Consider the following 22,298-nt stretch of genomic DNA (forward strand, 5'->3'; position numbering starts at 1 on the left):
AAATATTTTCAATTTGTATCTGCAAGCATTTAACCTATATATATATATATATATATATATATATATATATGTGTGTGTGTGTGTGTGTATATATATATAAATATTTTCAATTTGTATCTGCAAGCATTTAACCTATATATATATATATATATATATATATATATATATATATATATATATATATATATAATGTTTCAAGAAAGAAAGAACAATAACAGTACTAACAACCTCATCTTAAGTTGATTTCACTCCAAAATGCTCTGTAGCAACCCATTCAGTAAAATACCACAGTATATTCTCTTTCCATAAATGACACCACAGTAGTTTTAGACAGTTATTGCAATTCACTTTTGCAATGGCCAGACTTCATACTACACTCCCTTCTGTGTCAGGCGAATCATACGCCACGGCTTTTTCGCTATGTGGGAAATGTAGTTCGGCGTTTTTGCGGTCGACAGTCGGAGACCCGCCCAAAAAACTACAACTCCCATAATTCCCCAAGGCCGTAGTACCGTGATCTGCGCGTGGATACCATGGCGTTCCAGTGCAGTATGTGACGGGGATAACGGGAAATATAACTCCGACAGCGGGGTTATTGTCACATTACTCTGAGGAACGGATTGGATTTAATTAAAGGATAAAATGGGCTCTCGTATCAAGTAAGCGTCATCGTCTCTATTCCCTTTTGTATCACATAACAGTTACAGTGTTGCTATAAATGCGAGTTTTGACCTCCCTAAAAGGCCTGTTTAGACTTGTTGCGACAGAAAGAGACTGTGTTTGGGGGATTTAGGTGTTAATTTTATTATTTGCATAATTAACGTAGTACTTATTTATGTTTTCATGAATTATATTACATGGAGGCTTGTGTATTTGTACAGTACTGTCTTGTAGATGGAGACACACGAAGCCCATGACACTGATCATTGTTTACATGTCCTACAAGAATTAATTTATGTTACTTGGTTATGTTATTAAGAAACAACCTTCACAAAATGAATTAACAAATGCATATCTACGTGAAAGAGTTTTGGAGATTATTTACAGTGTTTCCAGCTCAGTAACACTTACTTGCTTTGGTAATTCAATGCACTTTATGAATAAGAGATGATGGAGGCCAGTCAGTGCCAGTGTGATCACAGTGTTTTTCAGGGTTTAAAATCGGCCCATGATAAGACCGTTTTGGAAAAAGCCTGAAGGACAGAACAAAATCGGTCATAAACACATTTTCTGACACTAAAAAGCTTAGTACATGCTTCTGTTGTACAGCCACATGATGGAAAGACATTAATTTACTGTGTGATGTTTGTTGATCTTTCTTTTTCTATTTGAGAGACAGTAGAGGTATTAGATATCGTGAACTCTGATATTTTTAAACACTCACTTCTAGATCAGATTCAGGTGATATTTTGATGAAATATTATCTTTACTTTAATAGTATCTTTATGGATTTATGTCTGTTGTACTTACTCCATTTCTGGACCAAATTGTAATTAAAATAATTTCTCACACTGGTTTTTGCAATACTTGTAAAGTACCTGCAAAGTTTGTTAGTCAGTGTTTTATTTTTAGGTGACTCTTATGATAACTTTAATTTATAAATAGCTGAAAAGATTATCTTCTGGTTTCTGTTTTGGTAGTCAAATAGGACCTTATTTTCTCTACAGTTGAAGAGCCTACTATCTGTAATTTGGGGTATGTTACCATATTAATCTCACCTTTGACCTCACATCAGATCATGGTCCCTTAGCTATACCACAACAGCCGTTTAGTTAAATTTTTCATGTGGTAGGTGGACTTTATGACTGGATGTTATTTTTTGTGGAAGGCATATGTTTTGCATGCTCACATTTACCACTTTTCCACCAACTTGGTACCAGATCCGGTGTTATTTTTTTTTTTACTTAAAAATGAATATCTAAAATACTAAACTATGATACATTTTTCTGTTGTCTTTCTTAGTAGTCACATTCTTTAGTGCGTATTCATATGTGACCTCTGACCCTGTGTTATTTCTGTTTCAGGGAGAGCCCTGGGTCACCCTTTGAGGTGTACATGGAGGTGGTGCATTCTGGGACGGCTGGCTCTGGTGAGTCCTTTCACTCTAACAGTAGGTTAATGTTTCAGAAATATACTTCTAAAAAATATGCCTGTCACCCACACATACTTCCTCAGAATACAGTTATCCATTGTAGTTCTGTTTAATTAAAATGTTTCCTTTTCTCAGTCTTTTCTAGTAGGGAAGAGAACTAGATTAGAAAATGTAGTTTCATATATGATGAATCTGCAGTGGTTCAATGAGCAAATACTAAAAAAAATAAAAAAGTACTTAAATGAACAAAGGCTACTGAGCGTGTTATCACTTTACCAGAAAACTTGTTTACTTGGGACCAGACTGCTATGGTGACACTTCTGACAAAGTACTGGTCACAACATATTATTTTATTTCATTAAAATCTTTGGAGGAGATTCAAGAGATTTTTTTTTTTTGGAAGTAAACAAGATATACTATGTTTATAATGTTGGAGAAAGTAATATTTTTAAAAATGTTTTTGAAAGAAGTCTTTTATGCTAACTAAGGCTACATTTATTTGAACAAAAATACTGTGAAAAAAATATATTATTTCAAGTAACTGTTTTCTATTTGAATATGTTTTAAAATGTAATTTATACCTGTGATGCAAAGCTGAATTTTTAGCATCATTACTTTAGTCTTCAGTGTCACATGACCCTTCGGAAATCATTATAATATACTGATTTGCTGCTCAAGAAACGTTTCTTATTATTATCAAAGTTCAAAACAGTTTGTGCTTAATATTTTTGAGGAAACCCTGATACAGTACTTTTCTTTTTGAAGAATAGAAAGTTCAAAAGAACAGCATTTATTTAAAATATAATATTGTAATATTATAAATGTTTTTATTGTCACTTTTGACCAGTGTAATGCATTCTTGCTGAATAAAAGTATTAAAGGGGTCATATGATGCTTTTTTAAAGATCATTATTTTGTGTATTTGGTGTAACAGAATATGCTGACATGCTTTAATGTCCAAAAACACATTATATTTCAAAAGTTGTACATTTATTTTATGTCCTCTATGCCCTGCCTCTCTCAAACGCGTTGTTTTCTACAAAGTCCCTCCTTCCGACAAGCACAGTCTTCTCTGATTGGCCAACTGACCCAGTGCATTGTGATTGGCCGAACACTGCAAGCACTCATCGGAAATGCAACATCCCTTACCATAATCGCAAGCTTCATCTTTCAAATTAAATGTAAAGACGGTTAATCATGTCCTTAGTTTTACCATCAAGCCCGAAAGGGGAACAGAGTGACATGACCGACACAGTGATGAAGCTCGTATGTGTATGTGCAAAAGCCATGGTTAAAACAGCTGACTCCACTGTGTGACCGCTTCTCTCTCTTACACACACACACACGGCGTGGAAAATAGCGCATTTGAACAGTCAATAGCAAAAACTTAAACTATTTAAACTATACTTAAAATATTTTAGTAATCGAGTATTCTGCAAAAAATTCCATCGATCAATCGAGTAATTGGATAAAATGTGTTTTTGCTTAATGTAAGTGCAATATTAATTATGCCAGAGAAAATAAGACTCCTGGGTCTCTTAAAATTAACAACTAAGTTTCCTTTTTTAGAAAAAAAAGTTTTATTTTTTAAATGCATAGAATGCAATGCATACATCAAAAATAAACATTTAATTATTACCCATTGTTTCTCTGTCTGTACTTGTACTGTGAACAATGACAAGAAAGTTGACAGATGAATTAAGTGCATTTAAGTGCCATTCAGTTGGGGTTTCAAATAAAGCATTTTCTGAGATGCACATTAAACACATAAAACATTAATTTATCTTTTAATTATTGAAAACTTATCTTTTTGGTAAACAAAGGGGATTTACTATTAAAAATAAAACATGGAAGAAATATTGTGTGATTAAACCTTAAAAAAAAATTATGTATACATTTTTTTTTAGTAGTAGGCTATGTACATTCTGCTGAACAATAGTCTTTAACCGGACTTTTATTTTGACGGGTTGGCGTACCTTTACAGTTCTGTGTATGTGATGTGACGCTAGTTTTACTCAAATCAAGCGGTTAAATGCTCATGAAGTGACTGTCAGAGCAGTTCTGGAGATGTTGTTCATTTGTTCACGTCCTTATTTAGAGAGACGACGGATGCTGAAATCACCGGAGCATCACGCGCGCTTCAGTGTGTGTGATAAAGTAAGACGCGCTTCTGCTCCATTCATTAACAGAGACACGCAGAACATGCAGGATTCATATTTAAATAGACTGTTCCGGCTTAATATTTACAGATATTAGTCCATATTGTGATTTGATGTAAGTGTAATGACCTATTTTGGATTAATTCATTCAAAATTTGGCAAATTCCGTGCCATTCAGCGTTAAACTGTAAATTACGTTTTTATGACTGGATTCCGCGTTTCCGTCCGCGTTTTCTGCATCGCGTAAAATCATAGGGCCCTAGTTGTGGTATGCCAGCTCTATCTTGCAATGGACACACGCCACAACGTTCTGTTTACGTTTGCCCGCGCCCTCAAATCAAAACACTGCTGACTCCTTGCAGTATGCGACTTCGGACGCAGCGCTTGTGTCTCCTTCCGCTTTGTGGAATGACGTAAACGCGTTGTCACATTAAAAAAATCATTGCGAAAGAACCTGACGAGATTTAAAATAAATTAAAAGAGGCTTCGAGGCAGAGGAATTTGCCTCGATCATTTTTTGTAATCGACTTACTCGAGGAATCGTTTCAGCCCTAAACAAAACATACTTACAGTAGCTGATTCAGAAGCACTAGATTGTCATTGCAGACAGAATGACCTCCTCTCCTAGGTTCAGGAAACCGTCGTCCATAAAATGCGTTGCTGTTCTGTTGTAAGTAATCTTAAAGATTCCTAAATACATCTACTTTTGGAAGGCCAAATAAAGTGCTTTTGATACACACAGCATCTCCCTGACATGACTGCTTCAACGCTAACTTTGTTACTGAAACCACGCCTTCTTTCTTTGCATGAACATTTGGGCGGCATTACACAAATATTTCTACATCGTGACGTAGACGTGTGTGGGGGGCGTGTTTGAACGAGCCATTTTAAGGGTGTGTGGAAGAGTCTTAAATTGGATAAAGAATATCTCTTTGGTTTTGAGACTTTAGTCTTTGCAACTTTACAGATCTTCTTTATGCACCAAGAGCTTGTAACACTCCAAAGAGAAAGGAAAAATTTTAATTGCAAATTGACCTTAATTGACCTCAGACTTTTTAATGCTAGTGTATGTAATATGTACATGAGCTGTGTGAATTCCCACCATGGAGACCCCTAGGGTTACCGTTGCTCGGCGACCACATGGTTTGATGATAGCAGCAGGAGCAAAGCATCTTGGGTCTGTTCTCCCGAGACAAACCCTCCCACAGTGTGGTTCACACATCCACAGAGTCTCATATATCCCACTGTACGAAAGAGGAAACCCTTTCAGAGGGACTTATGCGTCAATATCTGAACCCCCATTGAACATATTTGACAGTGAAAATGAGAGATAAAGTAAAGCTGTTTATTTTTACCTGCTGTCACTATGCATGAGTCTGATAATAATATGTATGGTACTCAGAGATGCTTAATATGGCCAAAAGTATAACCAAATCAAGATGAAATCAACACTGATGCCTTTTACTTTCTATACTATGTACATGTTCCTGGTCTTATTGTATATGGTTCATTGATGCACGTGAAACCAAAGAAAATAATAATGGCTATTAAGTGGGCTGGCAACATGTGGGGAGACCAAACTTATGTAGCAAAGCTATTCTATCTGTGTGTTTGATTAATTACATGATTTCTGGGTTGTTTTTAGGACCAGAAGTACGAAGGAGTTTCCCCGACACATACACTGACCAGGTTTGCACTTCATTATTTACTCTCGTCTCTCTCTCTGTCTCTCTAGGGATGTTGGGGTGGGGATCTGGTAATTGTTGTTCACCTCAGTGATAATGCTGTGAGCACCTGTTCTGACAGATGGAGTTTAACCACTAGAGAGTGTGTGTCATTTTTCTGAGGGCTCTGTGGTACCAAACACCCTCTTTATGGAGTTTTAACCAAACTCGCTTAAGAATCTGACTCTGGCTTCTTTGGAAATAAAAAAAAAGATGTTACTCTATACAGTGAATAACATATGGGGAAGTAGAGAGCAAATATGTATGCTGATCTAAATATTGTGTGTCTCTGAAAACAATGACCAGCAACCATTTGATGTTTTATATTTCCTTTAAACAATATGTCCATAAATCAGTTATAAATACATTCATAACATTTACTAGAAAAGACAAATTTGTTATCCACAGGTGATAACTCCTTTGAATTAAATCTGAACAATAGTGATACAAATAAATAAAATAAAAAAACTAATAAAATTAATTAATATAAACGAACAAATCAAAAGTTGTGAGTCTGCAGATTTCTCTTATTCTCATCATTAATGAACCTATAATGCTTTAAATAGGACACGGGGAGAAAACAAAGCAACTATTTTTAAACTTCATCTACTGAAGCAGATGTAATTCACTGTGTGTGCATAGAACTGGAACAGATGTGTGTACCTGTTCACGCTATAAACCTGTTGATTACTGTTTTATACACTCCCTCAGTGCACACACAGACACTGATTTACTCACCCTGATAGTTGGGTCCAGTGGTCCCAGAAGGCATTCTTGGTGTCTGCCCAGCGTTGAAGCTCTGTAATCTGTGATGTGTCCCCTCCCTCTCTTCTGTCATGCTATTGTTAGGGATAATCCCTAACTCCAGACACAGATGAGGGCAGGAAAACACTCACGTACACACAACCCTGGGTCCAAAGTCCATATGGAGGGGTACCGAAGTAACAGCATAGTCTCTCACACACACAGCCTGTTCTGTACACGGTGGTCTTTTGTGTGAGTGAAGCTAATGGTTATGTTTCAGTGTATGAATTTTTTCTTTCTTTCTCACAATCTTTTTTCAGGAAACGCTACAGACTATCCCAAAATTTTGTTTCCCCTTCAATATGGACAGGTAATATTACAATATTTAATCAAATCAAGTCACCTTTATTAATATAGAGAATAGTTCACCCAAAAATGAAAATTTGCATTAAATTTAGTCACCCTCAGGCCATCAAATATGTAGATGACTTTGTTTCATATTCATAACAGATTTAGAGAAATTCAGCATTCCATCACTTGCTCACCAATGGATCCTCTTCAGTGAATGGGTGCCGTCAGAATGAGAGTCTAAACAACTGATAAATACATCACAGTAATCCACATGACTGCAGTCCATCAGTTATCATCTTGTGAAGCAAAGTACTGTGTTTGCTCCATAATCCATAATAACTCTTCGTCCAGTAAAAAAAAAAGTATCCTGTTGTCCTCTCACATCAAAATCCACCGAAATATTTATTTAGATCTGTTTTGGCTTATAAACAGTGTTTGATATGTGCATATTTCTCTCTTGATTCTGCCGAGGTGACTTGTTCACTGGTAAAAGCAATATTATGGATAGAGGTCCTGTATTAGAGGTGGAAGTTTGAAGTTAAAAATATGTTAATGATGGATTTGTTTATTGCCGACATGCAGCTTTGCACTTTCACAAGTCATTAATTGATGGACTGGAGTCATGTGGATTATCATGTTTTTATCAGCTGTTTGGAAAGAAGCTCAATTCAGCAACTACTGAATTTTACGGTGCGCATAAAGAGACTTGTTCGGTTTACTTAGTTTTGTCGTGGCCATGAAATTATAACTCGTGGGAACGTGATTATTTGTCGTGGTCATGAGATCATTTTGTCGAGGTAACGACATCCTTATGTCGTGGCCTCGAGATGCTATGTTGAGGGAACAACATCCATTTCTTGTGGCCATGACTTCTTATGTTGAGGGAACGACATGTTTTTCGCGTGGCCACGAGTTTAATGCGTAAACAAACCTGCGTGACCATAGCAACCCAGGATAATCAGAGATGGATTCATTAATATTTTATTTAGAATTAAGAAATTATTATATTATTTATACATATAAAATTTATGCATTTACATTTTATGCATTTATGACATTTAATGTTAATGTCGAGCATTTACAGTACGCTATTATTTACAAAAGTATTCAGAATGTTAAGAGATCGAAATTGAAGCAAAAAAATTTATATAAACGGAAAAAAAAATATATAACCAATAATAATAGGCTAATAATAATAATAATGTACACATTACGGGGGAAAGACTATCAGTTAATGGACTTACAAGACTGTAGGATGGATAAAAAAAGTTTTTATATTTTATTATGCACTTTATGTAATATTTATTTATGATAAACTTCATTTGAATGCTGACGATCGCATGTAATACAGCCTGGTAGCCAAAGCGTATGGTTAATATAATAATTACTTAATTCTAAATAAAATATGAATGAATCCATCTCTGATTATCCAGGGTTGCTATGGTCATGCATGTTTGTTTACGCATTAAACTCGTGGCCTCGAGAAAAACATGTCTTTCCCTCAACATAAGAAGTCACGGCCACGAGAAATGGATGTTGTTCCCTCAACATAGCATCTTGAGGCCACGACATAAGGATGTCATTACCTCGACAAAATGATCTCCTGGCCACGAGTTAATATGTCGTTCCCACAAATTAATATCTCGTGGCCACGACATATTATCACGTTCTCACAAGTTATTATTTCGTGGCCATGACAAAACTAAGTAAACCAAACAAGTCACCTTAAGGGCACCGTAGAATTCGACTTGACTGCTGTCTAATGTTGTTATGCACCTTGAGCCAGTTCAGTGTTGATTCAGTTCAGTCTTAAAAATTGTCAATTATACACAATTCAGCTGTAAAGCAGCTCTACGAAAAACGATAGTGTTACCATAATTTCATTTGATTCCAGCACCTCTTGAACCTTAAATTTATATGTTCTGACCAAAAGTTTGTTTTTGACCCTGTCCGGTCTTCCAGTATGACAGTGGGCCAGGTGGGGCAGAACTTCACTTTTGTTCTGACGGATATCGAGAGCAAACAACGCTTCGGTTTCTGCCGGCTCTCATCGGGAGCTCACAGCTGCCACTGCATCCTCAGGTACAAACTGCTGGGGTTAAGAGTACAAATTAAGTTATATTGGCCTGTTTTCATCATCCACCTACTTTAGATCAGCTTAATCTAATTGTAGTCTAAACATATCTGTTCAGCTACCTGCCCTGGTTTGAGGTGTTTTACAAGCTGCTGAATATCCTGGCAGACTATACAACTAAAGGACAGGTCAGTGATGCACATACAACATTTACTTAGCTGTGTAAAAGAGGATTTCTTGCTGAGTTCATACTTTTCCATTCATTTGAAAATTACAATTACCTTGAAAAACTTTAACCTGACCCTGAAATATAACTTTTTACATTTTGTGTAAAGAAATTATTTTTAATAAAAGCAAATAAATAAGGATGGGTTTAATATCTACAATTTTCCCTCAGACAAAGTTAGTATTCTTCAGATTTAAAGTACTGGACAGTATTTTTGAAACTTGCATTTGGTATTGTATTTGAAATGAAACTTGCTGTTTTCATTTGGGTGTATTTGTGTAACAGGACAGTCAATGGAGAGAGTTGTTAGAGTCTCTTCACACGTTAACCATCCCTGACCCTGGAGTGCCTGTTCATTTGAGTGTGGTAATATACAGTAACACTTTATCAGAAATGATTTTCATATTACAATTAATTTATTGTATAAAGCTAATTATATATTTCTCTCTCTCTCTCTAGCATTTGTTTTTCACAGTGCCTGATCCTAGGGAATTACCCAGTATACCTGAAAATGTAAGTCTGACTTATTACATTGACCTTGTTAGTCAGATTTATACAAAATTATTTGGTTGGGACTAGTTATAATTTTAGCTAAGGACGTCTGTAAATAGATGTTTAAAAGGACTGTGAAAATTGTCAAATTTACCTAGGAAAATCCAAGGTAATTCAGCAATCCAACACACTGACACTTATTAAAAGTATATATGATATAAAAAAAGTATATATGAAGGATATATGATTTCTTTTTATGTATTTGCAGAGAAATCTGACAGAGTATTTCGTAGCAGTGGATGTGAATAACATGCTGCACCTGTACGCTAGCATGCTGTACGAAAGGCGAATCCTCATTAGCTGCAGCAAGCTGAGCACTGTGAGTAACATCTCTACCATTATCTCTCTCTTTATTGTTGGTTGGTTGTTTACTCATTTTAGAGGTATTAATAAACCTTATTCTTCCTCTCAGTTAACCGCATGTGTTCATGGTGCGGCAGCCATGTTGTATCCCATGTACTGGCAGCATGTTTACATTCCAGTCCTGCCACAGCACATAATAGACTACTGCTGGTGAGTGCGCGCACACACACACACACACACGCACACACACGTGCACACATACACATTTACACACACATACTTGTTAAGAACTTCATATTTATATTCTTTTCAAATTAAGTAGCTAATTACTTGACCTTAATTTTTATATTATAAAAAAGGCATTATTTGGCACATTTAGGAGGATTTAGTATATTTACGAATGGTTTTATTAAATTCATTAAAAAAAATAAATATATATTTTAAAATCAGTCTCTTGGGGCTTACTCATTCATATTTATTGAAAAGGCAAGAGAAACCAATTTATTTATTCTTGATTTTGTTTTCTAATAGAATTTCCATTTCAAATGATATTAGAAATTACTTTGTTATTAAATTGTTTTGTACTTTGTATAAGTATTTTTGTATGTTTTTTTTAAGACAATATTTTTAAAATAATTGTAAACAATGTATCAAAGTTATATTGGAAAAATATTTAAATACTGTTGATATGGCGTCAAATTAACAATAAACATAAACACATGAAATATTATTATTAACTTGTTCTTAAAATATTTAAAAAAAGAATTCAAATATATTTCATATTGTAATATCTCACAACATTACTGTTTTTACTGTATTTTTATTGAATAAATGCAGCTTTGCTCAGCATAATGTTTCAGAACTTTTGAGAAGAACCACATATATATAATATAATATATGAAATACATTTTAAAAGGCAGAAACTGTACTGAACTATTGTTTTTTTTTTGTTAGTGCTCCAATGCCATACCTCATCGGAGTGCATTCCAGTCTTATGGAGGTGACTGATTGCTTTCTTTTATTTTACCTTACCTGCATATTCATATTTAAATCACAGTGCTGTTGTATTGAGTTACTTGTTTTAGTGTAGCAGACTTCTAGGCTGTATTTAGAATGTTTTGTGTGTGTCTGTGTTTGTGTGTGTTGTCGTAACAGAAGGTGCGAGGTATGGCTTTAGATGATGTGGTACTTCTCAATGTAGACACAAACACTCTTGAAACACCGTTTGACGACCTGCAAAGCCTTCCTAATGATGTGGTGAGTCAATAAGCATAAACACGACCTGCTCTGATCTCCAGAAAGTCTGACCTGGTTTCCGATCATGGTGTTGATTTCGATATGTCAGTGATGATCTGATATAGAAATATGTTTGCGAAGGTTGCAGCAAGTGATATACGTGTGTTGTAGGTTTCATCTTTAAAGAACCGCCTAAGAAAAGTTTCCTCGACGACAGGAGATGGAGTAGCCAGAGCGTTTCTGAAGGCGCAGGCAGCTCTGTTTGGCAGTTACAGGAACGCGCTACACATTGAACCGGTGAGAGAGAGTTTGAAGTATTTATATGCTTATGGTTTTGAATGAAGTTCAGGCTCATAAATGTTGGCTCTGAGCATTTGATGAAGTAAATGTTAAGCCGACCATGAAAGAATCTGCAGGATGACTGTGAGACAGTGTCCCCTAGTGGACGGTCCATGTGGCTTTGTGAATATAAATGCTCTGGTTGACATGTTTTTGACTTCCCATGTGTCCATGTGTTCAGGAGGAGCCAATTACATTCAGTGAGGAAACGTTCATCACACACCGATCCAGCACAATGAGACAGTTTCTACAGAACGCTATACAGCTACAGTTCTTTAAACAGGTATTACACAAAACATCTAAATAAGATCATACAATATATATTTTATTGTTTTATATAAAGCTAATTATAAATACAGCTTTAAATAAATATTCATTCTTTTACTCTATACACTTAAGTTTATCATTTGTTTTATAGAACAGCAGCTGTTTTCTTTTATTACCAGTGTTTCTAGTACTTTTCACGCATATTAATATTAAAATAGTATGTAAATAATACTGCTTTACATGGCAATTTTAGAGCTTTTGTCAACTTTGGCTAACCTCTTGTATAGCTTATTTTAAATGGAAAATCACGTTTATTTTATTAAGCATTACAGTAGTCCCTTTCATGTGACACCTACATAAAGATCATTGGTTTAATGTGTGTGTTTGCAGTTTATAGACGGGCGTCTGGAGCTGTTGAACTCTGGTGAAGGGTTCAGCGATCAGTTTGAGGAGGAGATCAATATGGGAGAATATGCTGGTAAGAGACTTTTAATTTGTTAATATTTACCTTAAAGCTAAAAATTTATGTAATTTTGTGTTATTACTGTTTTTACATTCACTCTTCTCTGTGAATGTTCAATATTTATGTTACAGGCAGTGATAAGACATATCAGTGGCTTTTCACAGTGAAGGTGAAATTTCTTTTTTTTTTATGTTCGCTGGAGAGGCTGATTTGAACTGATTCTTTGTGTATTTACTTATGAGCATTTTACCTCAGTCTGATGATGTCTTTTTCACCTTTGACATACAGAAGGGCAGTGGGGCCATCTTAAACACAGTGAAGACAAAGGCAAATCCTGCGATGAAGACAGTTTACAAATTTGTAAGTATCCATGTGTAAACACTTTCTTTCTCAGTTCTCTATGTGTGAGTGAACTCTAGATTTGTCTGTGAGAGAGTTTCTTCAGTTGTTTTCACTCTTTCTATGAGAAATTTCTCTGTGCTGCCTGTTTAAGGGATCGCCTCATGTTTTCTCTACAGGCCAAAGACCATGCCAAGATGGGCATCAAAGAAGTTAAGAGCAGACTCAAACAAAAGGTGCACATATAATCACGTGCACACAAACACAATTATTCATAATTTTTGCATTAACATTCTGTATGTACATGCAATTTTTTATAATGTGCAAGCAACTGTGTATTTAATTGCAGGAGCTTACAGAGAATGGTTACTCAGAAGAGCCTGGCTCCACCCACCTACCCTCCACACACAGCAAAGACTCCCTCACCTGGGACCAGAGACGTCCAATCACAGTTCACTTTGGACAGGTGGGTGTGGGGTATTATATAACTGATTTGGAAATTACAAAGTTTTGACGAAGAGCATTAATGTAGTGTAAATTGTTGATTTCAACTGATGTAGTATATCACTGTAATGGACATGTATTATAATTGTGGCAACTTCAAAATAGCTTAATAATTACAGGTTTATATTATATTTTTTATAAAATTTGTTTTACAATTATACAAAATTTAGAACACCGTGATGCGCAACTTTCAAGAAAGAAAGACAAACAAAGAGTATTTACATGTTATAGCTATTCAGATTTGTGTATTCGCTATGGTGTTTATCAACAATGAAATCAGAATTTTTATTTTTAAACGCTTTGTTTACACTCAGACATTTTAATATGGGGTAAAGACCAGCCTAGAAAAGATGTCATGATATTATCTGGAAATGTTTTGATTCTTTATTGTAATGTTTTTCTGGATGTCCTCTTTTGTACTTCAATCAGATTGAAACATTTGTTTACTTTTGACATTTTTATTCTGTATTGTTTTACTGTATTTACTGGTAAGTTATTTGTGTTATTTGAATACACTGTTAAACTTGTAATTAGGAGGCTAGCAGTAAAGTTTGCTCATCTTTTTCAACCTGTTTTTAATGTATGTAATTTTTTTTAATGTAATGTATTTCAATATCTGATAAAAGCTTCAGCTATTATTGTGATGATGTAGCTTTGATATCGCTACATGCCTATTTCAGATGGAAGGTTGGTTGACATGGATGTAGTAATTAGTATTTTAGCAACTGCGAAAGAAGTCATCACAGATAAAAGTGTGTGTGTATGTATGCATGTTTGGACCAGACTGAGCAGTCACGTTCCCCACGGCCCCCTCGGCCACAACGCCCCCCTCCCCCCGATCCCTCCAAACTACATCGCAGCACACGACCAGTGAGTACAGCACTCTCATCCCTGACCTCTGACCTGTCACCCTGAGCTCAAATATTCTGCTCTGCCCTGGCTGCTGCACTGGAGTGTGTTATATTTGTGTGTTCTGACAGGATACTGTTCGTGTGCATGTATGTGTGTGTATTTACATGCCTGTGTGATCACCCACACATGAATGAGGTTGTCGTGTGTTTGCACTTACTCTTTTACCTCACAAACTTTTTTCGTTCGGTTTAAAGGGTGCTTTATTCTGTCTGCCACTCTTCAGGTCTTATATACCGCATTTCTGTTTACATTTGACAGGATCTTGACCTCTGATAATTGCTGTCTAATAGGAGCGATTGACTTCTGAATTAACAGTGACTGCAGTGATATCTACAAGGATTTAACAAATCCAGAACTTTTTAAAACATTGGTATACCATTTAAAAAAAACCTGTGTTTGTATGTTTGCAGGTTCGACCTCCTCGGCCTCTGGTGCCAAAGAGACCGCGAAGTAACATTGGCATAGAAGGAAGCCCTGAACAGTAAGATCCTTTCTCACATGTAATTGCAAAACACAAACAAATTGACAATGGTCTTTGTGTTTCTATCTAGGGAGCATTTCACTTCACATTCATGGCATTGGTCAGATTTTATTGTTCAATGCCAGCTATAGCTAACTTTATATTTGTCCATTCAGAAAAATCGTGAACAGGTAGATACACAAAGATCTGGATGAGTGAAATTAAAATAGAGGATGACATGATAATTTGTAGCTATGCGTGCTGACTAAATTGTTCAGGAAAAAAGTAACTTGTTTTGCAGATTGGTAGTATATAAAGATAATACAGTATTATTGTATCAGTGTTTCTCTCGTTGTTAGTCAGATTGTTTATTTTGTAATGAACTGTTTTCACAGAATACTTAAGCCAATTTTAAATAAATATTATGATTTTTTAAAAAAAATCAAATATATTTCCTTTATTTATTAGATTAATATCAGTGTAATAAGTGGGATAATGTAGAGCCAGCAGATATTATTGGAAAATAAACTCCTTCGGCTTTATACAAGATGCTTCTACTTTGCACCTGTTTGCTGTTCTTGTTTTCTTTGCAATAGTGGCTGAGAACAAGTTTTATTTTATACTTTTTAAAATAGTAAATTTTATTTACTTAATAATAATTTGATTTAGCAGTTTTCAAGTTTTAATTAGAATTTAATGTTTAGTGATTTTATGTACTTTTGCCATTTGATTTTTTTTTTAATTAAATATTTTCAGTGTATTTTAAAGTTTCAGTTTATTTCAGCTAGCAATTTTAGTCCTTAAACCTACATAAACTCACCAAAACTTTTTTTTAGTTTGTTGCAAAAAAAAATTTTTTTTCATTCAGTGTTTTCAATATTTATGTTTTATTTTATGTTTTTGTTAGTTTGATATTTTTTATAGTTTTAGGCTATACATTATCCCTCAAATATCTATCACTTACAAATCAGCACAGTAAAAATGTTGTGGTTTTGATTGTGTGATTGCATGTCTCACTTACTCTTTCTTTTTCTCCTTCACTCTTGTGTTTTCTCTTTCACACTGGGATGGCCGTTTTTGTGATTTGTGTTTGTGTGTGATACTCTGATACTTGGCTCTCTTTGTCTTTGCCAATTTGTTTATGCTTTGTTTTTTTGTTGCTGCTGTGCATCTCTGTATGCATGCGTGTTGACGCTGTAGTTACATGCGTCCAACCCGTCACTATACAGTGTTTCTGTGCGAGGATTCTTCGGGTGACGAGCTGTCTCAGGATGACGACTCCATTGCTGTTTTTCCTGAACACTTACTGCTTTCTGCTCCTTTTGAATGGTCTCTGTTCAAGTGGTTTTCATCCTTGATTTATCTAATGTCCATTAGTCTTAAAGGGGTCATATGATGCTGCTAAAAATTACATTATTTTGTGTATTTGGTGTAATGAAATCTGTTTATGTGGTTTAAGGTAAAAAAAATACATTATTTTAAACATACTGTAAATTAGTGTTTCTCCTCTATGCCCCGCCTTCTGAAACGCTCGGTTTGAAAAGCGAGGTGTACGCTGATTGGCCAGATATCCAGTACGTTGTGATTGGCCAAATACCTCAAGTACAGTACAGACCAAAAGTTTGGACACACCTTCTCATTCAAAGAGTTTTCTTTATTTTCATGACTATGAAAATTGTAGATTCACACTGAAGGCATCAACACTATGAATTAACACATGTGGAATTATATACATAACAAAAAAGTGTGAAACAACTGAAAATATGTCATATTTTAGGTTCTTCAAAGTAGCCACCTTTTGCTTTGATTACTGCTTTGCACACTCTTGGCATCCTCTTGATGAGCTTCAAGAGGTAGTCACCTGAAATGGTCTTCCAACAGTCTTGAAGGAGTTCCCCGAGAGATGCTTAGCACTTGTTGGCACTTTTGCCTTCAGTCTGCGGTCCAGCTCACCCCTAAACCATCTCGATTGGGTTCAGGTCCGGTGACTGTGGAGGCCAGGTCATCTGGCGCAGCACCCCATCACTCTCCTTCTTGGTCAAATAGCCCTTGATGCCTTCAGTGTGACTCTACAATTTTCATAGTCATGAAAATAAAGAAAACTCTTTGAATGAGAAGGTGTGTCCAAACTTTTGGTCTGTACTGTATGTGACAGAAATCTTACGCCCCTTAACATATTGTTATGCCCTGTCCAGCCAGAGCGAAGAGACATAAGTCTTTGCAACTAACCAAGAGCTTCTAACACTCCAAAGAATAAAAGAAAAATTTAAATGGCATCATATGACCCCTTAAAAGTGAATATTTTATGGCTTTTTTACATACTGTGCCCGCAAAAAGTATTTGGACACACTAAAAAGTGTAAAGATTTCACTGCATTAGGTTACAAAATACCAAACCAAGTATTAAATATACTGATACTGTTCAAAACACATTGTAGTTCTGGAACTAATCTATAGTAATGTAGAACCAATTTGTCAGCATAAAGTGTATCGACTGTACATAGAGATACCCCAGGGCTTGGTTCTTGGCCCCCTAATCTTCTACCAGTGTTCCTTTAGTTGAACTTCGTGCATAGGCATGTAATACAGAATGGGCCAGCGTGTTTAGTCTCCATTGACAAAGTACTTAAAACTAACAAACTTCTTGTCCAAACTTTTGTCATCTCTAGATTTCTCTAGTTTGCGCTATTGAAGTTCTGCATATAATCAAGAATACAGCAGTGTTTAGTCCTGGATCAGGCCCAGAGGGCGATATGTTATCTAATGCAATGACAACGTCATTTTCAAGTGTCTCAAGTGTCTTTTTGGGGCTGCTGTATGACATAGTATTTAGTTTAGCTGTGGCAAGCTAGATTTGCTTTTGTTTCTGCTTAAATTAGTTTCATTGCATGGCTAGATTTAATGAATGTGATGTCTTAGTCTGAGAAATGCAACCGCTTATTTATCTTAAGTGATTTAGATTGTTGTTGATCAAATCTGCCCATTTCAACAGCTCTTCATCTAACATGAAAATTATAATTGTGCGTCCGTGTGCTTGTTTGTGTGTGTTTTGTGGCGTGGATGTGCGTGGATGTGTTTTTGTTTGCATATGTGACTTAGGCCCCAGCCATACAGGTCTCTGAAAGAGGCAGAGCTTGTGGAAGAAGGTGAGGAGGTTGGGGAGCGCTTCCAAGGTAACACTGCTCCATCCACACCTGTGCTAGACAAGTTCTCTGACCTGAGCCTGTTGCAGGATGCCTTCCGTAGTCAGCAGGGGGTGTCAGAATATACAGAAACCACAAATACCACAAAACCTTCTCACAGCACACACTCTACACTCAGTTCCGCCAGAAGTTTGGAGGAGCTTCGAGCAGACCCACAACATGTCAACTTCAACTACCAGGTTAGATCGTGCTGCAAAGTTTTGGGAGTGACAGCCACAATTTAATGCACAAGAGAATCCCATAAATCAGTGTTTTCCAACTTTGTTCCTGAAGCCACATCAAAAGTACACATTTTTGAACTCTTTGGATCTATTTACACCTGGTCACTAAGTGCATTTTCGCTGATCACATAGCTATCTGATTTATTAAAGTGGTTCCATTTACACTTGACCACATAAATGTGTCTCCGCAAAATGGTTACAAATCTGATCCTCAATTCCTGTGCTATATGCAAATTTAATGGATTTCACCTCAATGTAAGCAACAGATATGTGCTGCATTTTATGCTATTTTATTCATTAACAGGTAATTTCAGGATCAAAGACCACAACAGGAGAGAGTGTGGCATCAGCACTGGAAAGATAAGTTAATCTCGCTACTTTTAATAAAGATGACCGTCTTTGATTTACTTTCATTTGCTGAAGAGATACTCAGCTTCTGCTGCTCATTTCATCTGGAATGCGGACCAGACCACATCATGAAGTGATTTAAGTGATCGGATTTAAATCCCTCTTTAAAGTGTTTTGGAGGGCATTTACAACTGGTCTTTTCACAGTTGGATAGCTATCTGATCAGAGAAAATGCATGAATCAGGTTTGAGAAATGCTGTCTTAAATTATTGTTCCACTTTTGGGGAATATAGGAGACTCTGCCAAACTGAAAATTAGGTTGAGAACCATAGCAACGTTTTGTCATCTTTTAGGAATTGATTACAGTTGTCACTTCAAGCAAACAAACTCTAGGTGTGCAAACAGCATTTTAAGCAGTCCAAAGCAACCAAATTTATCAGTGTATATGGCCTTTATCTATCTTAAAACCTGTTATAATTGTTTGTTCTCCAGCGGATGGATCTTACTTCTGGTGAGCGCACGCGCACACTACCTGGTCTTAAAACCACCAATCCATACAGCAAGCTCTGGAGCCAAAGAGAAGACCCGTCCACGTTGCTTGGCCAAGAGTCACCTTCCTGGGAGAGACCTCTCTCTATGCCACCCTTGGAACCCCCAGAGGCCCCGCCACCTAGCAGAGAGAGTTTAAATCCCAGTGGAGAGAAGACCGAAGGGGCTTGTATCACAATCCCTCGTCCCCAAGGTCGAAAAACACCTGAACCGGGTGCAGTTCTGGCGCCTGCTGTGACCCTGCTGCGCGGGGTTAAACAGGCCAGTGAAAAGGAGGGAGTGTCTGCTGGAGGGCAAGAGTTTCGGCAAGCACTGAACATGTCTCCTCACTCCCAATCACAAACTCAGGCGGACTTGTTGAAGCCCAGCGAGCCGAATGAGGGACAGGACTTGCTTAGCTTGTTGGACCCTCTGTGCGGAGCAACGAAGAATGAGGCCACAAAGGCCATTACTAAACCCCCTATACCTCCTCGACCCAACCCCCCAAACCTGCCCACCTTGCCCCCTCCAGTATCACTGAACCCCTTTACTCAACCACCCCAGTACCAGCCACAAAGGCACTATAGTCCTGTTGTCCCAGGAAACCCTTTTGCCCCAGCCTACATGCCTCCCCCGGGTGCCAACTACTTTCCCACTTCTGCCCACCCATTCTCAGTTTTCGGTCAGACATCTGCCGTGGGTATGACCCCAACTGGAGGGGCATGGCCAGCTGGACGTGTTCCTCCATCCTCCAGCAGTAGCGGCTCACTTTCAACCCTCTTGGACTCACCTGCTCCTACTACTCTGGCCCAGCCTGCACAAGTCTCTACAGATGAACCCCGTGACCCATTCGGTGACCTTCTTACTATGGCAACCACACCAACTGTAACGACCACGCCCCCCAAAAAGAAGGTAGATGATTTGCGAAGAAGGTGGGAAACGTTTGACTAGCTGTCCCCACATCTTTCCTCTATGGCTGCTACCAAACAGTGAGGAACTGAACATTTGGAGCCAGTGGGTATTTAAGATTGTGCCCCCAAGTGGCCTGAAAGCACTGTTGGACATTTTCCCTCTCAGAGTGTATTGTGCTTTTTTTTTTTTGCGCCTATCTCACACAATTAGCCTTATGCATACATATGCTAATGATGTATTTCCCATAGCATCCGGATGAACGGTGTTGTGCCAATAGCAGCAAGTTTAACACTGAAAAACCATATTAGTAGGATAACACTGTATTTTCTGTAGCTAGCAGTCTAGATTTCCATAGGGATCAGACGACAACACTAAAGATACCACACAGTAATATGACCCAAGTCCTACATTAGCGATTAGACTGCCATTGTTGCGTTTATAACGGCAATTGCACATCCTCTTAACAATCAGTACTGTTTTAATAAGAAGCTTGTTTTTTAACCCTACACTCATATTAATTCAAATCGTTACACCCTAACATCCAATTTCTTGTGTGAACTTCTACAAATGATTGTTAAATTGGCATTTATAATGCACTTGAATACAAATATTTGCTAATCCCTAGTAGATGGCATACTACACATCAAACACTACTGCACTTTGCTCTACATTACATACAGCATACAATAATTCATACGGCACTAGATATCGTGCCCTAGTAGAAGCTATATACTACTCACTGTTTAGTGTATAGAGTGTGATAAAGTGAAGCTGAATGGTAGTGCTCAGAATGGGTCAGATTAAAAAGCCCTGTAAAACACAACACTGCCCCCTAGAGGTCTGAAGTCAGATGTATGCATTTGATGCATTAATTTTTGACCCAAAAAAATGTGTAACTTTCAGTAGGTAAACCAATCACGAGTGTGTTTTTAGGTTAAATACACGGTGAACGCCCTCACTGGTACTGGCTTTACCTCTAGTTTTGATCTCTGCGTGTCAGTCCAAAAGTATTAAAATGTGTCTTAAGGTTTCAAAATAGTTTAATTTAGATGCTAATTGTCCACTTGCTTTGATTCGATGTTGAAGTTCTCGTTTTATTCTGAGCATCACATGATAGTATTACAGCATTCATAAAGCAACCAGTCACCACCCTTCTTTTAAGCACTACCCTGTCCATCTAATCTGCTACTGCCATGCACTCTGCATTATGGGTATTTATTCTAAACCTTTTTGCGCCTTTTAAACATACATACTGCTATAAAGTGTGTTCAAATGAATCCTAACTCTAACAGCTGTTTTTTGTCATAGACTGTGCCTGTTTTCTGGGTTTGGTTCAGCACTAGACACAATCAGTGTTGGAGGATCTTTGTTTCATGCCATTTTTTGCTATATTTTTGTCTGAGACTTGCATGTAGGAGAACACTGTTTGTGTAAATCTGGAAAAGAATTGTACAACCAAACACTCAAATCCAAAAGAAACATGTCTTCGTCCATGTCAGGGAACATCAGGGAGTGAACTTTTGTCTCTTCTTCTCTGGTTTTATTGCTGTATTTAAAGATTTGAAACAATGTTATTTGTGTTATTAAAGTGTTCTTGAACATCTCTGTCCACCCTGTAGAGCTGTTAGAAGATCTCGTTTTCTGTTAGTTTATCCATTTATATCACCTTTCGAATTTGGCCTTAAATGAGAGCGTGTGTGCGTTGTGTGTGTAAATTCAGAGCTGTTTGTGGTGAGAGATTTGTTGTGTATTCCTAGTCTTACTGCATGGGTTGTTCCAATGTTTGGGTTCAAATTTGGCATTGATGTTAACGATATGATTTTTATATTTCACATCAGCTGTTAGGTTGAAATGTGATTGGGGTTACGCTGTCCTTGGTCAGTAATCTATACTGAAAGTTTAAAACAAAATTTCAGTGGCAATGGAAGCCAATACACCATCATTTTTTTTAATTGACAAAAAACATTTGCTAAGTATTCTGTTAAAAATACCTACACATTTAACTGCAGCAGAAACAGTATGCTTTTTTTTTTTAGGAAATCGTCAGATGAGCTGAAGTTGTCATATTTTTTTCCCATACAGAGTGACTTAACTGACAAGACATCCAAACATGTTTAGTTTTAAAAGTTGTTCTGGGTGAAGTATTGTAGATGACATCATTACACAGCAGTCATTGAGCCCATCACTGAATGTGATTGTATTCTGTATTCCAGCTGAAAAGTGTCACATTATAACCTACTATGTCTTGGTAAAAGAGGTTTTGAAATATGTCTGGCATGGATTTAACATTCATTGTAGGACCTATTTTGACAGGATGCTTTGAGGATTCTCAGCTTGAATGG

The 22,298-nt window shown here is 36.8% G+C and overlaps 1 protein-coding gene across 7 annotated transcripts; it reads left to right on the top strand.

Moving 5' to 3' along the window:
- The first annotated feature begins 516 nt into the window (after positions 1–516).
- LOC132116993 (DENN domain-containing protein 1A-like) lies at positions 517–20,461 on the top strand. 7 transcript variants are annotated; one of them, XM_059525947.1, is made up of 24 exons: positions 517–659; positions 2,025–2,089; positions 5,897–5,940; positions 7,040–7,089; positions 9,033–9,152; positions 9,263–9,332; positions 9,656–9,736; positions 9,830–9,883; positions 10,131–10,241; positions 10,335–10,435; positions 11,180–11,225; positions 11,381–11,482; positions 11,633–11,758; positions 11,982–12,083; positions 12,458–12,545; positions 12,662–12,699; positions 12,819–12,890; positions 13,049–13,105; positions 13,219–13,335; positions 14,157–14,243; positions 14,696–14,766; positions 15,946–16,074; positions 17,844–18,126; positions 19,009–20,461. In XM_059525947.1, the coding sequence occupies exons 1-24, from the start codon at positions 643–645 to the stop codon at positions 19,993–19,995; spliced, it is 3,018 nt and encodes a 1,005-aa protein (XP_059381930.1). In that variant the 5' UTR covers positions 517–642; the 3' UTR covers positions 19,996–20,461. The 7 variants fall into 7 exon arrangements, with proteins under 7 accessions (XP_059381930.1, XP_059381934.1, XP_059381932.1 ...); XM_059525951.1 differs by lacking the exon at positions 19,009–20,461 and having other exon boundaries at positions 17,844–17,890; positions 17,977–18,120; XM_059525949.1 differs by lacking the exon at positions 15,946–16,074.
- Positions 20,462–22,298: the final 1,837 nt, after the last annotated feature.

This window comes from Carassius carassius, chromosome 36, assembly GCF_963082965.1.
Source record: "Carassius carassius chromosome 36, fCarCar2.1, whole genome shotgun sequence".
Lineage (NCBI taxonomy): Eukaryota > Metazoa > Chordata > Actinopteri > Cypriniformes > Cyprinidae > Carassius > Carassius carassius.